General features: G+C 55.4%; 1 protein-coding gene and 2 long non-coding RNA genes across 6 annotated transcripts in view; 2 read left to right on the top strand and 1 right to left on the bottom strand.

Moving 5' to 3' along the window:
- Window positions 1-346: 346 nt before the first annotated feature.
- Window positions 347-1567, bottom strand: LOC135293546 (uncharacterized). Its single transcript, XR_010355653.1, has 3 exons — window positions 1443-1567; window positions 939-1057; window positions 347-855 (listed from the first exon to the last, which is right to left on the bottom strand). It is a non-coding gene; the product is annotated as an uncharacterized LOC135293546 (long non-coding RNA).
- A 510-nt stretch (window positions 1568-2077) lies between these two features.
- The window catches only part of LOC135293542 (uncharacterized), a 56327-nt gene continuing 40498 nt past the window's right edge, over window positions 2078-17906 (top strand). For all 4 annotated transcript variants that reach the window (XR_010355648.1, XR_010355646.1, XR_010355647.1 and 1 more), the window contains exon 1: window positions 2078-2795. This is a non-coding gene — a long non-coding RNA (uncharacterized LOC135293542). The remainder of the gene's footprint in view (window positions 2796-17906) is intronic.
- SOX1 (SRY-box transcription factor 1) lies at window positions 11302-17209 on the top strand. Its single transcript, XM_064407831.1, has one exon. The coding sequence runs from the start codon at window positions 11318-11320 to the stop codon at window positions 12434-12436; it is 1119 nt and encodes a 372-aa protein (XP_064263901.1). The 5' UTR covers window positions 11302-11317; the 3' UTR covers window positions 12437-17209.

The raw sequence follows: 17906 nt of genomic DNA on the forward strand, positions 1-17906 counted from the left end.
AAACCCTATATGTGGGTTAAAACTCAATTTTACAACCCCCATTTATATGAGATGTAGGTTTGACATCTGTTTGCCAGAGTGTTTTGCACTTAGCCTAACACCCACTATTAAATGACAAAATTGTGGCAGGCTGTCAAAGCCAGCTGACTGACAGCTGCTCTACTTTACAAAAAAGCCCCATTCAAATATTTGCAGGGTTGAAGCTTTCTGTAACGCTGTCGCCATTCTCCCCGTTATTTAGCATGTAAAATATAAGTCAAAGTTTTAAAGCTGCTTTCCAAAATGTTGCCATTTTTCCATATAAAAAGAGCGAGCGGTGGCTGCTGGCGGGGATCCAGCGCCAAACGCATTGGGTGGATATTTCGCCGGGTCCCCGCGTTCCTCCTATCTGCACAAACCCGATAAAACTGTCATTTAGCAGCGTTTCTTAATATTGCAGCTAATTAGAGCCGGCGTGTTATTGAAGTGAGAGCAAAAATCCACTTAAAAGAGAGGGGAGGGAGGGGGGTGGAAAAAGAAGGGAGGGGAATTTTCCGTGCAGGCAGAGGTACGCAGCCGGGCACGGCTCACAGCGAGACCCCCCCGGGAAAAGGGACGGGCTCTGGGGAGGGGACACCGCGGGCATCCCGGCACTCCCACAGAGGTCGTCCCCCGCTTTTTGCCCTCACCTCCAGGGGTCCCTCTGGGCAGCTCTGGAAGGACGTGCAAGGATCGGCTCTAGCGGAGGGTGAGCGCTGAGCCTTGGCCGAGATGTCTCCCACTTCCAGCGCCACGGATGAGGATGTAACATTTAATTCAGGTCCTTAATACACGCCCGTCCGTTGCCCTGTTCCCCCTCCGAGCGTCAGTACGAGTCTGTAAAGGGCAACGGTGGTTGAAACTTAAAAGCAATCTGCTTTTTATTCCAACATCTCTAATGATTGTATGTGACTGAGCACCTCAGAATAGCTGACGAGGTAATAATCCGTGCATGCCAAGGAGTCTTTGCAGCAGTTGCTGGGGTTTATTTGAAACTCGGGTACTTCCCGCAGGTTTTGCGAGACAAGCAAGGCTCTGGCTGGCAACAGAATCGGAGGTTAATGTTGGGGTGGGAGGGGTGGGGGGGTATGTATTAATTTATTTTTGAATGAGGACTAGATCCACCCCCTAATAAAAGAGGGAGACGGTCCAGCTGTAGGAAGGCGGCTGCCCGCCGTGGCCGTTCCCCGCGCTCCGGCCCCGGCTCCGCTGGTCCCCCCGCCGGTTCAGCCCCGGCAGCCACGACCCGCCTGGGTGCTGCAGCCGGCTCCAGCGGCGGCCAAAGCCATCCCTCTGCTCCCCTCCTCCCTCCCTCTCTCCCTCCCTCCCTCCCTCCCTCCCCGCCGCACATCCTCGGCACAGACGGGCAGGCACACACCCGCACAGCCGGAGCAGAACGGAAAACGGGGCACTCTCAGCTTTACCTGAAAATCTTTAGCTGACTTGTGTCCATTTTAATAACCTCTATCGACTTGCTTTCCTAGAGAGGTTGTCATATTGGCAGAAAGGGACTGGAAAAGAGTGTTTTAGGGAGGAAAGAAAAAAAAATGCAAGAAAACTCACGGCGCTGTCTAGGAAAGGGGAGGTGATGGCAATGAGCGGTACAGGGCGGAGGAGGAGAGGACCCTCCGCAGCGATCCTGAGCGGAGAGGGGGAGGCTGACAAAGCCCGGCTCCATCCCGAGGGAAGGCCGGGAGAGGGGGAGCGAGAGGGTGGAGGGGAGCTCTGAGCCTCCCTGTGAAATCCAAGTTTATTGTCAACAAAGGAGGGTCTGGCCGGGCTCGCAGCCTCCGCGGTCCCGAGCTGTCGGAGGCAGAGTACGGCCGGGGGGCGCGGAGGGGGTCCCGGGCGGTCGGGGACCTCCAGGGTACGGGGGAGGGCAGGAGCGGGGTCCCGGGAGGACGCGGTGGGGGTCGGGAGAGGCGCGGGGAGCCCCGCGGTGCCACACAGGTGCGGGAAGGAGCACCTAGGGGAGGCTGTGCCCTTTCGGGAGGCATCTCTCCCAGAGAAAGGGACAGGGGACAGTGGCCCAGCAGGAGCAGAGAGGCAGAAATGCAAGGTTAGAGGAGAAACTGCGTGTGAGAAAAGGAAAGGGGAAGAGAAAGAGGACGGAGGCTACGGGCTCCACCTCCCCGCTCGGTGCGGCGCTCCAGCTGCTCTCAAACCAACTGCTCAATTCTATTCACTGCCGCGACGGAACAAAAAAGTGGCTATTTATTAGAATACTTGTTTGGTATTGTTCGGTGCCACACAAAAGGCGTTTCATTATGTTGGGGTGGGGAGAAAAGCCCCTTTCCTTTTTTTTTTTCCCTTTCCTTTTCTTTTTTTTTTTCTTTTCTCTGCAGACCGAAACAATGACTTGAAATTGTCTTTAAAGTCTTTTCTATCAATAATAAATTTCATTTTCTCCTCTGTCTCCCGCTCTCCCTCTCTCCCCCTCTCCTGTGCGGTGTGTATGTGTGTGCGTGCGCGTGTGTGTGTGAGGGGGAGAGAGAGAGAGCGAGTGAGCGACAGAGCGCGGATGGTGAGTGTGCGTGTGTCGCCGGGCACTCGTGGCTCGGGCACAGCCGCCTGGGAGCTGCGGCTGGGCGAGGGGCGAGGAGGAGACCGCCGGCTCCGTGTCGCGCTGCCCTGCACCCGCGGGCACGGTCGGAGGAAGGTGTGAGCTAGGCTAGAGCAGAGGAAAAAAACAAACAAACAAACAAACAAAAGTAATAATAATAAGGCTGCCCCTTCAGATGATATGTTGGGAGGAGGCTGGAGCTGGAAGAGCAACTGTAAGTGTGCCTCTAACTTTTGAGGGGGTCTTCACCCTGTCTCGGGAATGGAGGAGGGGAAGCCGGCGAGGGGAGGGCTTCCAAGTTACTTTTGCTTCAAGGAGGGAAGAGCCGGTTGCAGTCACTGGGTTATCGGCTGTGACACGGATTTGGGGGGTGTGCGGGTGTGGTGTGACAGCGTTTTGGGCTGCCCCCCTCCGCCTTCTGGGGAAGACGCCTCACTGGGTTTGGAGGGGGGAGGAAAGCGGCGGCCGGGCAGGGGCAGGGGGCTGCGGGCGGGCTGGGGCGGGGAGGACGCGGGGGCGGCGGCGCTGCCTCCCGAGCGCGCAGCGCCCGCTCCGCTCGCACGCTCCAAAATTAACATGTCGGTGCGCGGGTGCCATTTAGTGAAAGGTGTCTTGGGCAAAGAATCAATTTCGCTGTGACTGACCGGCGGGCTTGGCTGTATTAATACTGCCAAAAAAGGGGGAAATCAATAGGCAGAGCAGCCCTCAGCTATTACAACTAATGCCTGCTTAATCTCTCCCCCTGGGAGAGAGAATTCACATGGGCTCCCAGCACTGCTACTGCGGCCGGGCTGAGGCCGGCTCGATCTTCCCAAGGAAAGGGGATCCCCGGATCCGGTCCTCTGTTGAAGTGACAGCCGGGACCTCTCGACAGGAAGGTTGTGCCCAGCCTCTCGAAGCCAAGCCCCAGCCCGGAGGTTAACGCTATCTGGCGTGGTCCCACCCAGGGTCTTACTCTCCCTCCCCAGCTTCAAAGTGTAGAGTTTCTCCCTATTGCTATAAAGTATTGGGATATTAAAAAGGAAAAAAAAAGAAAAAAAAAAAAAGGTGAAATGGATTTTCCCTCTCGTAATTGAGGGTGGTATTTGAGGTCGATCAACAGGCAATGCAGCAAGGTTGTACATCTATCGATCAGGGAGGGGACGCGTTTTGGCTGAATCTCTTTTCAGAAACAGGTGTTTAAACATGATAGCGGCTCCAGTCAATTAACCCATTAAAACCCCGTTTTATCGCATTGATTCCACAGACTGCCATAAAAGGTTATGTTTTGAAAGCCTCTTTGTTAAGGGGGGGTGGGAGTTTGGATGGATGGATGGATGGATGGATGGATGGATGGATGGATGGATGGATGGATGGATATAGGGAGAGTAAATTGTTCCCAAACGCACAGTAGCGGCAGGCAGTGAGTGGCCGAACTACCGTTTCTTCCCAGCAAGCCAGGCTGCCCCAGCTCTCCCCGTCTTCCCCCGCCGCTCCCGGGCCCGGCTCCATGGAGGGGCAGAACGGCCGCTGCGGGCCGGGGGGCTGACGCCATCCCCTCCCCGCCGTGAGCCGCCCGGTTGCGCTGACCCTAGAGCAAAAATTGACATATCCACCTCGGAAAAGGCATCTCCCGTGGGGGCTGCACTTCCCATCCGGGGAGGAGGGGTCCGGCCGGGGGCGGGGGCTACGGCCCTGCACCGGCTGCGGGCTGGGTCAGGCTGTGGGTGCTGCTAAAACTGTAGCCCCAGCTATTTGCAAGCGCTGTTGTTCCTAAAACAGGACAGTCCATGAATAGCCTGCCTCCTTCCCCCACCCCCGCTCCGCTCCAGCACCTTTTTCAGGTTTGCCGGTCTTTGCTGTAAATGACATATTTGCTAAAGGTGTCAGTAGCGGTTTGTTTACTACCCCGCTTTACGATGACTACTAGGGAATCCGTTTAAGGACAGTGTGAAGTAACAGTCAGTAATTTGCTGAGAAACAGATGACAAACACACCTTTTCCAAAAGGCAAATAAAGACGGGACTCCAGCACCGACCAAGTAACCGGGATTTCCCTTTGGTGGGAAAGAAACTGGGTTTTTCTCTTCCCTTCACTGGGGTTCGCTGTCTGCCTTCCCATGTCCAGAATGCTGCACTGGATGGAGCAAGAGGATCATGTATTTCCTCTGGGTACCTTTAATTTCCAGACCAGCGGTCTGAGATTATTTAGATGTTTCTAGTTTTGCCCTTGTTTGCTGTTTTCCTAAGTAAGCACTGAATGAGCGACCGAAAAGGTTTGAAACCGTGTCAAAGTGATGTTTTAATCTCATTGAAAGGTGTATTAAACGAGAAGATGTAATTTGTGTGGGATGTTTCGATGAAAGGAGAGATTGGAGTGGATGATACTTTCGCTCTCCTCTGAACCTCATGTCATGTTTATATTGAAGCCTGTGTAGCTAATCTAATTTACAATAACAGGCTGGCCTGCAAAAAAGAATCTTCTATATTATTTAGGGTTTTTTCTTTCCTCGTTTATTTTTTTACACAAATTCATTCTGACTTGCCCTGAATAATACCTTTGCAGTTTGGGGATAACTGACGAGGATGCAAACCAGAAATACTACCTTTATGGTGTTCTGAGCGACACGCCACAGCCATAACCATCCAGGTTGCCCTGCTGTAAATGGGATGCCGCATTTGGGCTTGAGAAGCTCTTTTCCCGTGACTGACATTTCAGCAGTTCAATTTTAAAGATTAACTACGTAATAACTCCGCATGTCGTTCTAGTCCGACAGACTCTCCACCCCCACAGCTCTTCCTTTTCCTTTACAAGTTTACAATTATAAAACTAAACTCTTTTAAAATATTTTTCTTTTGGTTGAAAGTAAATCGCTGGCTATGTTTTCTGTTCGTGGGGTTTTTTGTTTTTTTGATGTGAGGTATTTTTGTCTAAAGGACCACTCGATAACTCGGCTGTAAAAAGTAAATGGTTTGGCTATCCCTTTAGGTAGAAACCCCAAAAACTGTGAAAAATAGGATAGTGCAAACCCTCATCTCCCGCGAGATGCTGTGCCATCTGATCAGCACATATTCCCGGTGTGTGCCTTATAATAATATTTAAAGACAGTAATTCAAAGACAATAATAATTTTTAAAGACAATTTTAAATTTGAACAGACTTGAAAAGTACGACTTTTGTGTAATGTTGGAAGGTGTATTCAGCCTGTTAATCAGAGGGAGTTGTGTCATTGGAATGTTATCAATTACTTGTTCCATTTAACTGTAATTACTAACAAAATTAGACGAGGATGGATCACAATACAGGATATTCGTCTTTCGGAACAATATTGTGCTGGGAGTCGAACTGATGCGTAGCACAAACATTTTAGAAAATGCTCCTGCTGGCAAAACTTCGTAAAGAGACGGTTCTGGTTTTTCTACCGACTGGAAAGTCCCACCGCGGGAAGGATCGGGGCCGTTCCAAGGCGAGGGGACACGCAGGATGTCCTGACGGGAAAAGGAGGGGGGAAGACAATCTCTGTTTAGGCGCGGTGTGACCGTCCCTTGGCAATGCCGGACACCCCCGGCACACCCGCCCGCCGGGACCCGCTGTCGCCTTGGGGCGGCCGGCGGCTGCTGCGGAGATCAGACGTGCGGGAGATCGATACTACTTCTTTTAGGAGCAACGGAAATATAAAGCTTATTTTCAAAGCCAGTGAAAACTAGAAAGGAAGGAGAAAAAATAGAAAGGCTGGGATATACAAACTCTTCGGGAAGGCGCAATTTATCGACACTGTGGAGAGAGCGGTGATGCAGAATTCCTTTAGAAAAGTGGCTTCAGCCGCCCTTTTATCTGGCACAATAAATACATAAATAAATGGCAGTACCCACAGGGAGCGGCAGCTGCCCTCCGGCCGCTTTGATTTTGCCCGGAGCGGGCTGGCCCTGAGCACGCCCTTGTGCTCCGTGTCGCGCCTCCTGCCCAGCACCCGGCCCCGCAGGGCGGGCGGCTCCCGCCAGCCGAGCCGAGCCGAGCCGAGCCGAGCCCGCCCGGCTGTGCGGGACAGCTGCCTGCTCCCATTAGAACTTCAGAAACCTTTCGGCCCCGTCCCGTACCACCCCCGGCGTTTCCCCGCCGTGCTCCCGACTTTGCCCAGGGGCACCCCCGCGGGATTGTCTCAGTGTTGGTGGCCCTGGCTGCCCCCTACCCGCGTGCTCCCAGCGTGGCGGTGGGCGACCCGTTGGGTGGGGTGAAGACAGAGGGAGAGCGGCCTGTGAGCCACTGACCCCCGCCCAGGGCGCTGCGGGAGCCGCAGCGAGGTCCCGCAGCGAGGTCCCGCAGCGAGGTCCCGCAGCGGGGCCGCCTCTCGCGTCCCGCGGGTGCCGCAGCAGTCCGGGCTGTCTGGGAGCGGGGCGCGCCGTGGCGGACAGCCCTCACTCTCCTCACGCTTCCAGTTGGTTGGCACGGCTCTCCTGGGCGAAGGGGGGAGACATTTCTCGTCAGGGAATTTTAGCCCTTTCCTCCCCCCCCCCCCCCTTTTCTTTTTCTCCCTTCCCTTTCATTCATAAACCTGGTGGCTATAGACGCAGCTTGAATATTGACGTCTCTTCCCCCAACTGCTCCTCCGTTAACCCAATTACAGAATTCATCAAGAACTGTGTTGAATTATCTCTTTCCATACAGTATCAGCATTAGCCTAATTAAAAGCTATAATGTCTGATATAATGATTAAATCGTTAGCTCTGCTGTAGGGAAGCAATATTTTGTTTTCCCTTCAATTAGAAGCTGATTGAGGTTTTCAGAGCAGGTCAGCTGTGAAATTTGAATTATATGTGTGAGTACCGTTCACAGGGTGAGCCCCTACTCGAAAGCTCCAGAGATTCTCCATACGCTTTTACCCAGCAAGCTGAGAAAAGACAACAAAACACAGAGAGAGCCTGTAGCTGATTTGGGGCTGATGCTGTAGGATGGCACAGAACAGTTGCTAACGCTGCAAAAGAAAGCGGGACTTTATTCAGGCGCCCTTTTTCCAACCATTCCATCTCGACTGGGTAGCAAGCAGGTCACGTTGAAAGCTGTGATCCCCGAGTCGCCAAGTCACCGAGGCAGGAAGATGCTTCCTCTCTCTCCTTTGCCTGCCCTTTCTGCTCCCTCCCGGTTCGCTCGCTTTGGCCCAGTAATGGCACCCCTGTAGCGAGGGAGTGTTTTGCATTTCTTTCTGGATAGTGGGTTTCGGAGTGAAGTGCCAGAGGAGCTGCAAGCGATCCCCTCCCTCCCCGCCTCACGTTTCAGACAGGGCTGGCGAGGGATCAGCATCTCCTCGACCCGGGCCGAGGGCAAGGGAGGCCGGCGGCAGCCAGCAGACGGCGATCGCCGCCTGCTCCGGGCGCCCGGCCCGGCCCCGCGCCCGCTCCCGCCCTGCGGGGGCGCCGGGGGCGCAGCGCCGGCCGGGCCCGCGGCGGGAGACCCCGGCCCCGAGGGGGCGGCCTCCGGGAGCGGCAGCGGCACGGCCCGCCGAGCCCCGCAGCGCGGAGGTTGAGGGGGAGCCGTGGCCGGGAGAAGCGCTGGCCGCTACTTGTCCCCTCCGCGGGCACGGCGGGCGGCGGGGCCGCGGCCAGACCTCTCGCCCGCCCCGGTCCTGCTCCCGGTGCGCGACCTCCTCTCCGCCTCCCCTCTGACTTCCCTGCAGCGTTTACCCAGCACACACCACACCCCCGGCCGTCCCCAGCTATTCCTTCCACCACCCGACTCCTGGGTCTTTGCAACCCCGCTTTCTGCAGGGGAAAGTCCAAGGAGCGCTCATCTCCGGCTGCAGCCCCGGCCTGCTGTGCCCCAGCCCCGCAGCCCTGTCCAAGGACACTCGCCAAAGTGCTTGGCCTCGTTCCCAGTCCCGTGAATCGGGATCTGCACTGCCTTTACCAGGGAAGAAGAGCCCCTGGCTGCCCCCTCGAACTGGCTTTTAGACCTTCCTCCCATCCCTTCAGTCCATAGACACCCCCCGGCCGAAGGTGACACCTGGGCTGCACCTGGGCCAGGGGCACTCACGGCAGCAGCATAGCCTCGCTCCCTGCCCCCTGCCCGCCCACCGTGCTCCTGGTAGTTCGGCTGCTTCTCGGGAAATGAATGTGTTTATTTGCCGGGGGTCAGGGGAAAGGGGGTAAACCCCACAGCGGGAAAAGTCCAGAAGGGGGCAGGCCCCGGGAGGGTGTGGATTAGCAGCTGCCTCTGCACCAGGGAAGGGAAAATTCAGCCTCCGGCACAGTTTCCCTGAACGTGAGGGGGAGGGAAGCTGGTGTGCATCCCCAATTCCCAGGGATAAGGGTGTGTTCCCACGGGATCCACTGCCTGGCAGGATGCATAGGACTCATCCGGAAAAGACTGCCCCACAACGATTCGACACATTTATTTGTCAAGGAGGCCTTTAGGTGCCTTTCTATCAAATTTCTGGGGAAAATACCATACAGCCTTGGGTGGATAATTTGCAAGCCATGCCATCTTATCTCGCAGTTTTTACTCCTCATACCTTCATTTGCCCATCCAAATGGAAACGCGCTTTTCTGTGGTAACCTTCTCCCCCACTCATATCTCCCTCTCCCTCTCCTCCTATTCCAACCAGTTGTATTTTTAATACATAACCTAGCAATCACAAGGGCCTCCCTTGTTTTGCCATGGCAAATATGGCATCTTAAGAAACCATCAGCTGGAGAAGCGCGGGTCTGTTCCTGCAACGTCTCCCCTGCCCTCTCTGCACCCTTAGGGCTGGCTGGCAGAGAATAATGTCCTCCCAAAAGGAGGCACTGAGTTAACAGCATCACTCAGACTAAGCTCAAAGGCTGGAAGCAGGCTGAGCCTTCGGCCGTCAGAAGTGGAGAGGCACTCTCCTCCCCCCAGCAAACCCATACTATCATGACGAGTCATTGGAAATGAGAAAAAAAAAGTCTAATCCTAGCCGAGTGCCTAGGACCGGTGCTTTGTGCACAGTGCATGCTTCTCCTGCAGAAAACTTCTGGTGGTAATAACAGTAATTGGGGGGGTTGCAGCGTGATTCCAGCCTTGGATGGCCACTGGGGTCAGGAAAATTAACACGGACCGTGAAAAGAGCAGGCACGCTGAGCGTGCCTTTCTCACCTGGCAAAAGATGATGGGGTGGCCGTTTATACATGCGTGGGCATTTGTGCAACGGGCTTGCCTTTCCTATGGCTGCAATCAAAGCCTGCAGCATGAATTTCCATGTGGACTATTTTCTCCCCCCTATAAAAATAACTATAATCTCACAGGACAGCCAGAGCACAAAGGTAGTCTTTTAATGTTTTCAAGGGGAAAAAAAAATTCATACACCTGTACTTACTATATACAAAGATAACATGTTTCCGTGTGCCTTCTTGAGTCGCAGGTGCTTTTACCTCCCCTAGGACTAAGTGAAAAACGACTGCGTCCAGCCTCTTCCGCATGCCTGGGCCTGGCAGCAGTGCTAACACCTGGCAGAGACGTCTGAGGGGGCTCCGGAGAAATCTCCAGAACGAAGTCCCGCGGCAAAGGCACGTTCACCTGCCGCTCGCACGGCTGCGGCAGCGGGGCGGACAGCCTGGGCGCCTCAGCCCCCGCAGTACTGCCCGACGGTCGGCTCAGCGATGGGCGCGCCCAGCGGGGACGGGGCGGCCCGCGGCTCCAGGGCTCCCTGCGGCGGTGCCCGGGGGCGGAGGGCTGCCCGGGGGCGGAGGTGTGCCCGGGGCTGCCCGGGGCTGCGGGGTGTCCCCGCCTCGGGGGCGCCGTCGGGGGACGCGGCCCCTCCGCCCGTCCTCCCCCCCCCACCCCTCACACCGAGCGCGGCGCGCCCCGGCGCACGTCACCGCTCGGCGCGCGCCATATGCAAATGAGCGCCCGCCGGCGCGCCCCCATTGGCCGCCGTCAGGCGATTTAAGGCGGGCTCGGCGCGCGCCGTATGGCTGCGGCGCCGCTCGCCCGCGCGCCCGGCGGCTCCTCCTCCTCCTGCGCCGGCCCCGTCCCGGCCCTGCCCGGCCCGGCCCGCCCGGGCCGCGGGAGGGAGACCACCGCCAGCAAATTACCGTGCCGCCGGCCCCGGCCGCCGGGCTCGGCGCGTGTTTTGGTTGGGCTCCTTCCCCCCCACCCCCTCCCTCCCCCGATCCTCCTCCTGCCTTTTTTTTTTTTTTTCAGTTAACGTTGAAATACTTTTTTTTTTTTTTTCCGCCTCCTTTTCGCGTGGCGGTGGGTTCTCCTCTCTTCTTCTCCGTTCACCTGCGATCAGCGGATGCAAGTCACACACGCTCCCTCCCCTCCCTCCCTCTCTCTCTCCAAGTTAGCAGCAAAGAACAAAAAAAAAATAGCTCCGTTAAGGATAAGAGCGGGAGCGGAGGGGTGTGCGCGCGTCTGCCGGGGAGCGCCGGCGAGCGGAGGACACCGCCGACGGCTCCGCACACTCCTCCCGCCGCGCCAAGTGAAGCAGCAAGTTTGCCGTGCACCTGTTTGAGCAGCTCGAACCCCCGTCGCCGCCGAGCCCCGAAAGTGATTTGCGAAAGGGAGAAAGTTTTTCGCCGGCAGGGTCGCCGATCGCTCTCCTCCTCGCGGTTTTCTTCTCCTCCTTTTTTTTTTTTTTTTTTTTTTTTTTTTTTTTTTTTTTTTTTTTTCCCCGCACGGCGGTCGCTGCCTAGATACAAACGGGTTTCGCCTCCTCGCTCGCTCCCCGGCCTCCCGGGCTCCTCTATGTTTGATTCATTTTTCACGTCTGGCACCGGTGGAAAATAAAAAAGCTATTTGAATGTACAGCATGATGATGGAGACGGACTTGCACTCCCCTGGCGGAGCCCAGGCCCCCACGAACCTCTCGGGGCAGACCGGAGCGGGAGGCGGCGGAGGAGGCGGCGGCGGCGGGGGAAACAAAGCGAACCAGGACCGGGTCAAGAGACCCATGAACGCCTTCATGGTGTGGTCGCGGGGCCAGCGGCGGAAGATGGCCCAGGAGAACCCCAAAATGCACAACTCGGAGATCAGCAAGCGCCTGGGGGCCGAGTGGAAAGTCATGTCGGAGGCCGAGAAGAGACCGTTCATCGACGAGGCGAAGCGGCTGCGAGCGCTGCACATGAAGGAGCACCCGGATTATAAATACCGGCCCCGGCGGAAGACCAAGACCCTGCTCAAGAAGGACAAGTACTCGCTGGCCGGGGGGCTGCTGAGCGCCGGCTCGGCCGGGGGCGGCCCGGCCGGCGTCGGCGTGGGCATGGGCGTCGGCGTCAGCCCGGGCGGCGTCGGGCAGCGGCTGGAGAGCCCCGGCGGCACGGCCAGCGGCGGCTACGCGCACATGAACGGCTGGGCCAACGGCGCCTACCCGGGCTCGGTGGCGGCGGCGGCGGCGGCGGCGGCGATGATGCAGGAGGCGCAGCTCGCCTACAGCCAGCACCCCGGCAGCGGGGGGCACCCGCACCACCCGCACCCGCACCACCCGCACCACCCGCACAACCCGCAGCCCATGCACCGCTACGACATGGGTGCCCTGCAGTACAGCCCCATCTCCAACTCGCAGGGCTACATGAGCGCCTCGCCCTCGGGCTACGGCGCCCTGCCCTACGGCTCCCAGCCCCACCAGAACTCGGCGGCGGCGGCGGCGGCGGCGGCAGCGGCGGCGGCCGCCTCCTCGGGCGCGCTGGGCGCCCTGGGCTCGCTGGTGAAGTCGGAGCCCAGCGTGAGCCCGCCCGTCACCTCTCACTCGCGGGCCCCGTGCCCCGGGGACCTGCGGGAGATGATCAGCATGTACTTACCGGCCGGGGAAGGCGGGGATCCGGCGGCCGCTGCCGCCCAGAGCCGGCTCCACTCCCTGCCCCAGCACTACCAGAGCGCCAGCACGGGGGTGAACGGCACCGTTCCCTTGACGCATATCTGAGCCCCGCCAGCACCGGAGCGCCGGAGCAGGCACGGACGCGGGCACCGGCTCGGCCGCCGCCCCGGCCCCGGGCCGGCCTGCAGGACTGCGCGCCCCGCCGCTGCCGCCGCACGCTCAGCCCCGGCCCCGCGCCGCTCCTGCCCCGCTCCCAGGTTCCCCCCTCTTATTTTTGCCTCTCGCGCCCCTTCCCTCCCGCCCTCCCCGCCTCTCTCCTTTTTTTTTTTTCTTCCTTCCTTTTTGTACAGAAATGTTTTGATGTTCTTGTAATAATAATAATAAATAATAATAATAATAACGAGAGAGAAAAAAGGTAACGGTTGCTTTACTTACCTTTTTTTTTAGAAGGACTAGTTTATGAAACTAGTTTTAGACTGAACTTCTGCGTTTTATCGAGACTTTTTGTACAGTATTTATCATTCACCCAAGAGACATAGAGCGTTTATTTGCAAAAGAGGAGAAAGAGAGCAAGGGGGGAAAGTGCGGCGAAAAGAAAAAATATCAATAATAAACACACAAAGTTGTAGGTGATGCCAACTTTTATACCGCGCGGAACCGCTACGATTTCAGTCACGGATCGCTTCTTGCGAAGATTTTTTTATTGACTAATTAACTCGAAGTTGATGAGGAAACAGTTCTCATTTATTACTCATGTACTAAGACAAATCCAAAAGAACACTTAAAAGTTTTTGTAGATATTCTCGAGGGCTTTTCGGGTTGGGTTTTTTTTTAGTTACTTGTTTGTTTATTTATAATTTTTTGTTATTGTTGTTTTGTTTTGGAAGCTCCATTTTTTTTTCCGGGGTTCGTAAAACTTTATTGTATCTGGATATTTTTGTTTGTTTGTTTCTCTTTGATTTTTGTTTTCTTTTTGTATCATTTCTTGTAAATGCATTGTGAAATAATTTTTATTTAGGCGGCACGAAGGAAATCAGATTGTGTATATAGTTTACTAAAAAGCCTTTCTGCTAAACAGAAATCCTAAGGATGCGGTCCTCTTTTTTTCTGTTTTGATTAAATAAATTTCAAAGCGGAAAAAGTCACCTATATAAAAAGAAAAGCTAACTGGCAAACATAGTGATGTTTACCCTGGTAAGCCTGGAAACACAGCAGGGAAACAGATTTTGGGAAGGAAGTTTTAAGCAGCAGCGGCAAACAGAATGAAGTGCAATCTGCAGTAAATGTCGATGTTCCCTAACCTGTGTAAATCAGAAGGGGTGAAGGTAGATTTATTTTAATACTCGTTCCTTGCTCCAAGGGAAGGCAGTTTATTGCGTTACTCTTCTAGCCGTGACCGTTCATTTTGTGGATTTTAGGGCTGGGCTGGTGGTCCGGACCTTGCCGGAGCCTTGACTTTTCCCCTGGGGGGTGACCGGGCGCTGCCCGCCCCTCTCGGCCGGGCCCCCCCTCGGCCGGGAATTCCCGGCGGCCCGGGGACAGCCGCGGCCCCGGGAGCCGGGAGGACACCGGCCAGCGCGGCGCTTCCCCCTAACTAACACCATGGAAAGTGAAAGGGCTTCTTTTTGCGCGTCCCGAAAAGAGAAGCGACCTCTAAAGCTCACGCCCTAGAAGCAGTCCCATCCGCCCGGAGCATTCCGGGGGGCGAGCGGCAGCGGCGGGGTCACACCTTTCTCCCCCTTCCCCATCCCCCGCCCCCCGTTTTTAGCGACTGGTGCGAAAGCTGTCGAGCAAAACGATGCGTGTCATTTCATTGCAGAATGTTGTTTATTGCTTCGAGATCTAATTTAATTTTTTTTTCTAGCTGTTGAGAGATACTTTTCTATATGTTAGAATTAAAAGTTTGCTGTAAACTACTGTAGCAAATGAATTTTTAAAGTAGTCATAACTGCTTAAACGAAAGGAAAAATAATTAACTTTCAGGACTTCAATGTCGATCCCAGCAGGCTGTAGGACTGTTCGTCTTTTAGCTCTGGTGAATAAGTACTGCATCCGTCCAGGAGTGGGGAAGTTTTAGTTAGCTAATGAGGAGCGGGTTTGGTCCGTCTTAGCGATTGCACTTCTATAATGCTGACATGTCAATTGACATACATAACTCTTCGGACTCCTGTCGATAATTTTGTATGAATCTCATACTGAACGCAAAATTTTCATAGAGGCTGTCCATTGATTTCAGCCCAAAGTTTTGGGGTTTTTTTTCCCCTTTTCTTAACTATTCGAGCCTTTATTAAAATGGAGGAGTGTGAGGGTTCAGACAGTCAGCAGACGACTTTTGGAAATGCTCAGCGACCAAAGAGTGCATACAGAAAACAGGAACCTGTAGGAAACTTTCTGTGGTGTTGATCGCCTCCAGCCACCGTCCTAGATGAGATTTTAAAAATACCTTTAGGTATGCAGATTAAGTTGGGTACCTGTTGAATTGTTTCTTGAAACGTGTTGTCCTTCATGTGCATATACTCGCAAATACCTGTACACACCATAGATAGCATCGTGACAGAAGAGAAGTGTGTGTGTGCGTGCACATGCAGACACATACACGTCTGATGAACCCTTGTTACGTTCCTTTTTCTTTAAGGGTCATAGCTTTTGAAAATCACATTTAATGACAATGTAGAATAGAAAAATCCCAGCGAGACGATTCTGTATCGCTGAACGCGACTGATGGAACAGGATTGGAGCGGTCAAGGGAGAAAAGCAAGTAAATATCTGTTCATTTGTGTCCAAACAGCAGAAATACTATGGGGAAGTGCTTTAAAAAATTATAGCTCTCTGAATTAGCTCCTTTTAATGAGTTTTCCCTCCTACCATCACAATTTAGCGGCTCAATGGCGTTATGCCTAGAATAATAGGAATACCTGCACTTTCAACACAAGGGGATTAAAGAGACCCAATGTCGGCTATATTCAAATAAGCTTCAAACACCCTCAGCCCGCCTTTCAATGTAATGAAGTTCGTTCTGCAAATGTCCACCCCCCCAAAAAAAAAAAAAAAAAGCCCAAAAAAGCAAACCTTCGCCAAAAACAAAACAAAACAAAAACAAAACAAAACCAAACAAAAGAAAAAGAAAACAAAAAAATCCGAGCAACCAAAAAAAAAAGTAAAAAACCCCATCTCCTCGAAATACCAAAAAACTATCCACCCACCCCATTCCCTTGAGAAACCATCGGGGTAGAATTTTTTTTACTGTTCATGGTCTATTGGTTGGTTTGGCAGTTCAATTTAATTTGAGTTAAACTTCACATTTGGGTATTTAAACAAAACAACTTTCCTAGGCAGATGAGTTGGGGTTAGGTGCAGTAACATAATTATGTCTTCGGGCTTTTTGCTATGAGAGTTATATATAAGAGAATAATTGAATATGCAAAACTAAGAATAGGTTTAAGCGATTTATGGTTTAAGTACATTACATCTAAAATTGTATGAAATGTTCCTCCTATAGCATGATTGACAGAGCTATTAAAATCACATATGTGGAAGAATTAAAGCAAAAAGTCATCTCGTTTTCAGTAAAAGGAAGGAAAATCCAGGGAGTGAGGCGAACGGGAGCGGGGCCGAGGTGCCTTCTTTGCAGTTAGGCTGCGGGTAGCGTGGGGAGCTTGGGGTCAAGGCCCCCCGTGGGCCAGAGCGCAGCGCCGCGGTCACCGCGCTGCCGCGGATCCCTGTGCCCCGGGAGGCAGGAGGGGCAGGAGGCACACAGAGATAACAGGTTTGATCCGCTCCAAACTTCGAGCCGAAACACAAACTTGGCCTGAACTCCACAGCTCTTTTCCCAACGGCTTTTCTGTTTTAAAAAACATTTCGCCCCCCCCCCCCCCTTCCTCTCCAGCGTGCGTGGCTCACTGAGCTCGTGGGAGTGGCGCTGGGCCCCGGGGAAAAGCCGCTCCCTCCAGCTCCACTCCCCCGCGCCCTCAGCCGGAGTCACATCGCAACAAGCCCCGGGGGGAGCACCGGTGGGACGGCTCCGAGCCGGGAGGAGGGCACACGAAATTGTCCATGAAGATAAAAAGAGGGACGATTCCAGAAATCAGACCCAAGGCGCCCGTAGGGCTACAGCGGGACAAGAAGCTCCGCGAAATGCTCCTTGGTAGGGCGGGGTGGGGGGTGGGGAGGACCCTCCCTCCCAGCTGCGCCACATGCAGGCGACATCAGGCCGGGTCACCTGCACGTCTGACGCGATTACAGCATTTTATTATTACGTGTAAACTGCCACGGAAGGGGGAAAAATCTATAAAAGAAAAAAAAAAAGCACCACAGCATCACACAGACACGCTCCCCCGCGCCGAAAACCAAACCAAAAGGCTGATCTCAGCATTGCTGTAAAGTAAAACGGAGCTAAAAGACGCGAACTGGCAGGTGTCTGCGGGTTTGATGGGTTATCTGGACGGGATGCTCTCCCGGGGCTGGCGCCGACGCTCTCCCACGCCCCACGGTTTCCCCGCCTTTCCCGGGCACTCACCGACTCTCCCGAGCCCCTTTCTGCCCCTCCCTCCCCCTTCCAGCACACTTTCTGTCAGCTCGCCCCAGTGATCTCCAGATCTCCCCTTCCCTCCCACACTCAGCATCACGTGGGGAGCGCCGGGACGGGGCAGTCCCGTGGGGGCGGACAGCGGCAGTGTGTCCCCGTGTCCGTGTGTCCGTGTCAGCGTGCAGAGGGCTGATCTCCCAGGAAGGGCCCTCCTTGCTAAGCCAATCCCCCCGGAGTCGTGGAGCAGTGGGCCTGGGGGATGTTGTTTGTGGGTGCGAGCGGCGGCCCGGGAAGCGAGGTGCCCCCGGTGCCGTCAGAGAGGCTGCGGATGAATGATGCAAGAGGAAAACGGGGGTGGCAGGAGGGGAGAGGGGTGAGAGAAAGGGAGGGAGAGCGTGGGGAGGAGGCGGGGGGTCGGTGTTTGGAGAGCGAGGGATTAGCGAGGAGAGCCCTGACCCCGAGATCAACGGCCAGTCAAACCCGTTTACAATCACCCGGCGGAAAACCGACGGCTCCCGCTGCCAGCCAGCGGCCGGCCGGGCAGACAGCGAGACCCGACCCCCCCGCGGAGCGAGTGGGGTCTGGTGGGGGAGGCCCGGCCCCGCTGAGGGGAGAAGGGAGACGCCGCAGTCGGGAAGGAGTGAGAGGAGAGGCCCCAGCGGGAGGCCGGAAGGCTGCCCGGGGGGCGGCGGCGGGAATGCTGCGGTGCGCCCCGTCTCCCGACCGCAGCCTTCGAGTAGCCATGGACGAGTAGGAGAGGAAGGGAAGGAGGGAGAGTTCCAGGCGTGAGGGGCGGGCCGAGTTATCTGGGAAAAACAAGAGCATTGCCGTCGGCCGGGAAAGGCCGCTCTTGAACTCCACACGGGACCCTCCGGGCTGGGCGGCACCAAAGCCCGGCTCCAGCCGTGCGTTCAGCAGCGGGCGGGCGCCCTCCCGGACCGCGAGCCATCTGCTGCGGGGCGGGGGGTGGCACCGGGCGGGGGACAGGGCCCCCGACGTGCCGCCGAGCGGGGCCAGCCCTGGGCACCTCGGCTGCCGCTCCGCGCCCCG

Source organism: Passer domesticus, chromosome 2 (assembly GCF_036417665.1).
Source record: "Passer domesticus isolate bPasDom1 chromosome 2, bPasDom1.hap1, whole genome shotgun sequence".
NCBI classification, from domain to species: domain Eukaryota; kingdom Metazoa; phylum Chordata; class Aves; order Passeriformes; family Passeridae; genus Passer; species Passer domesticus.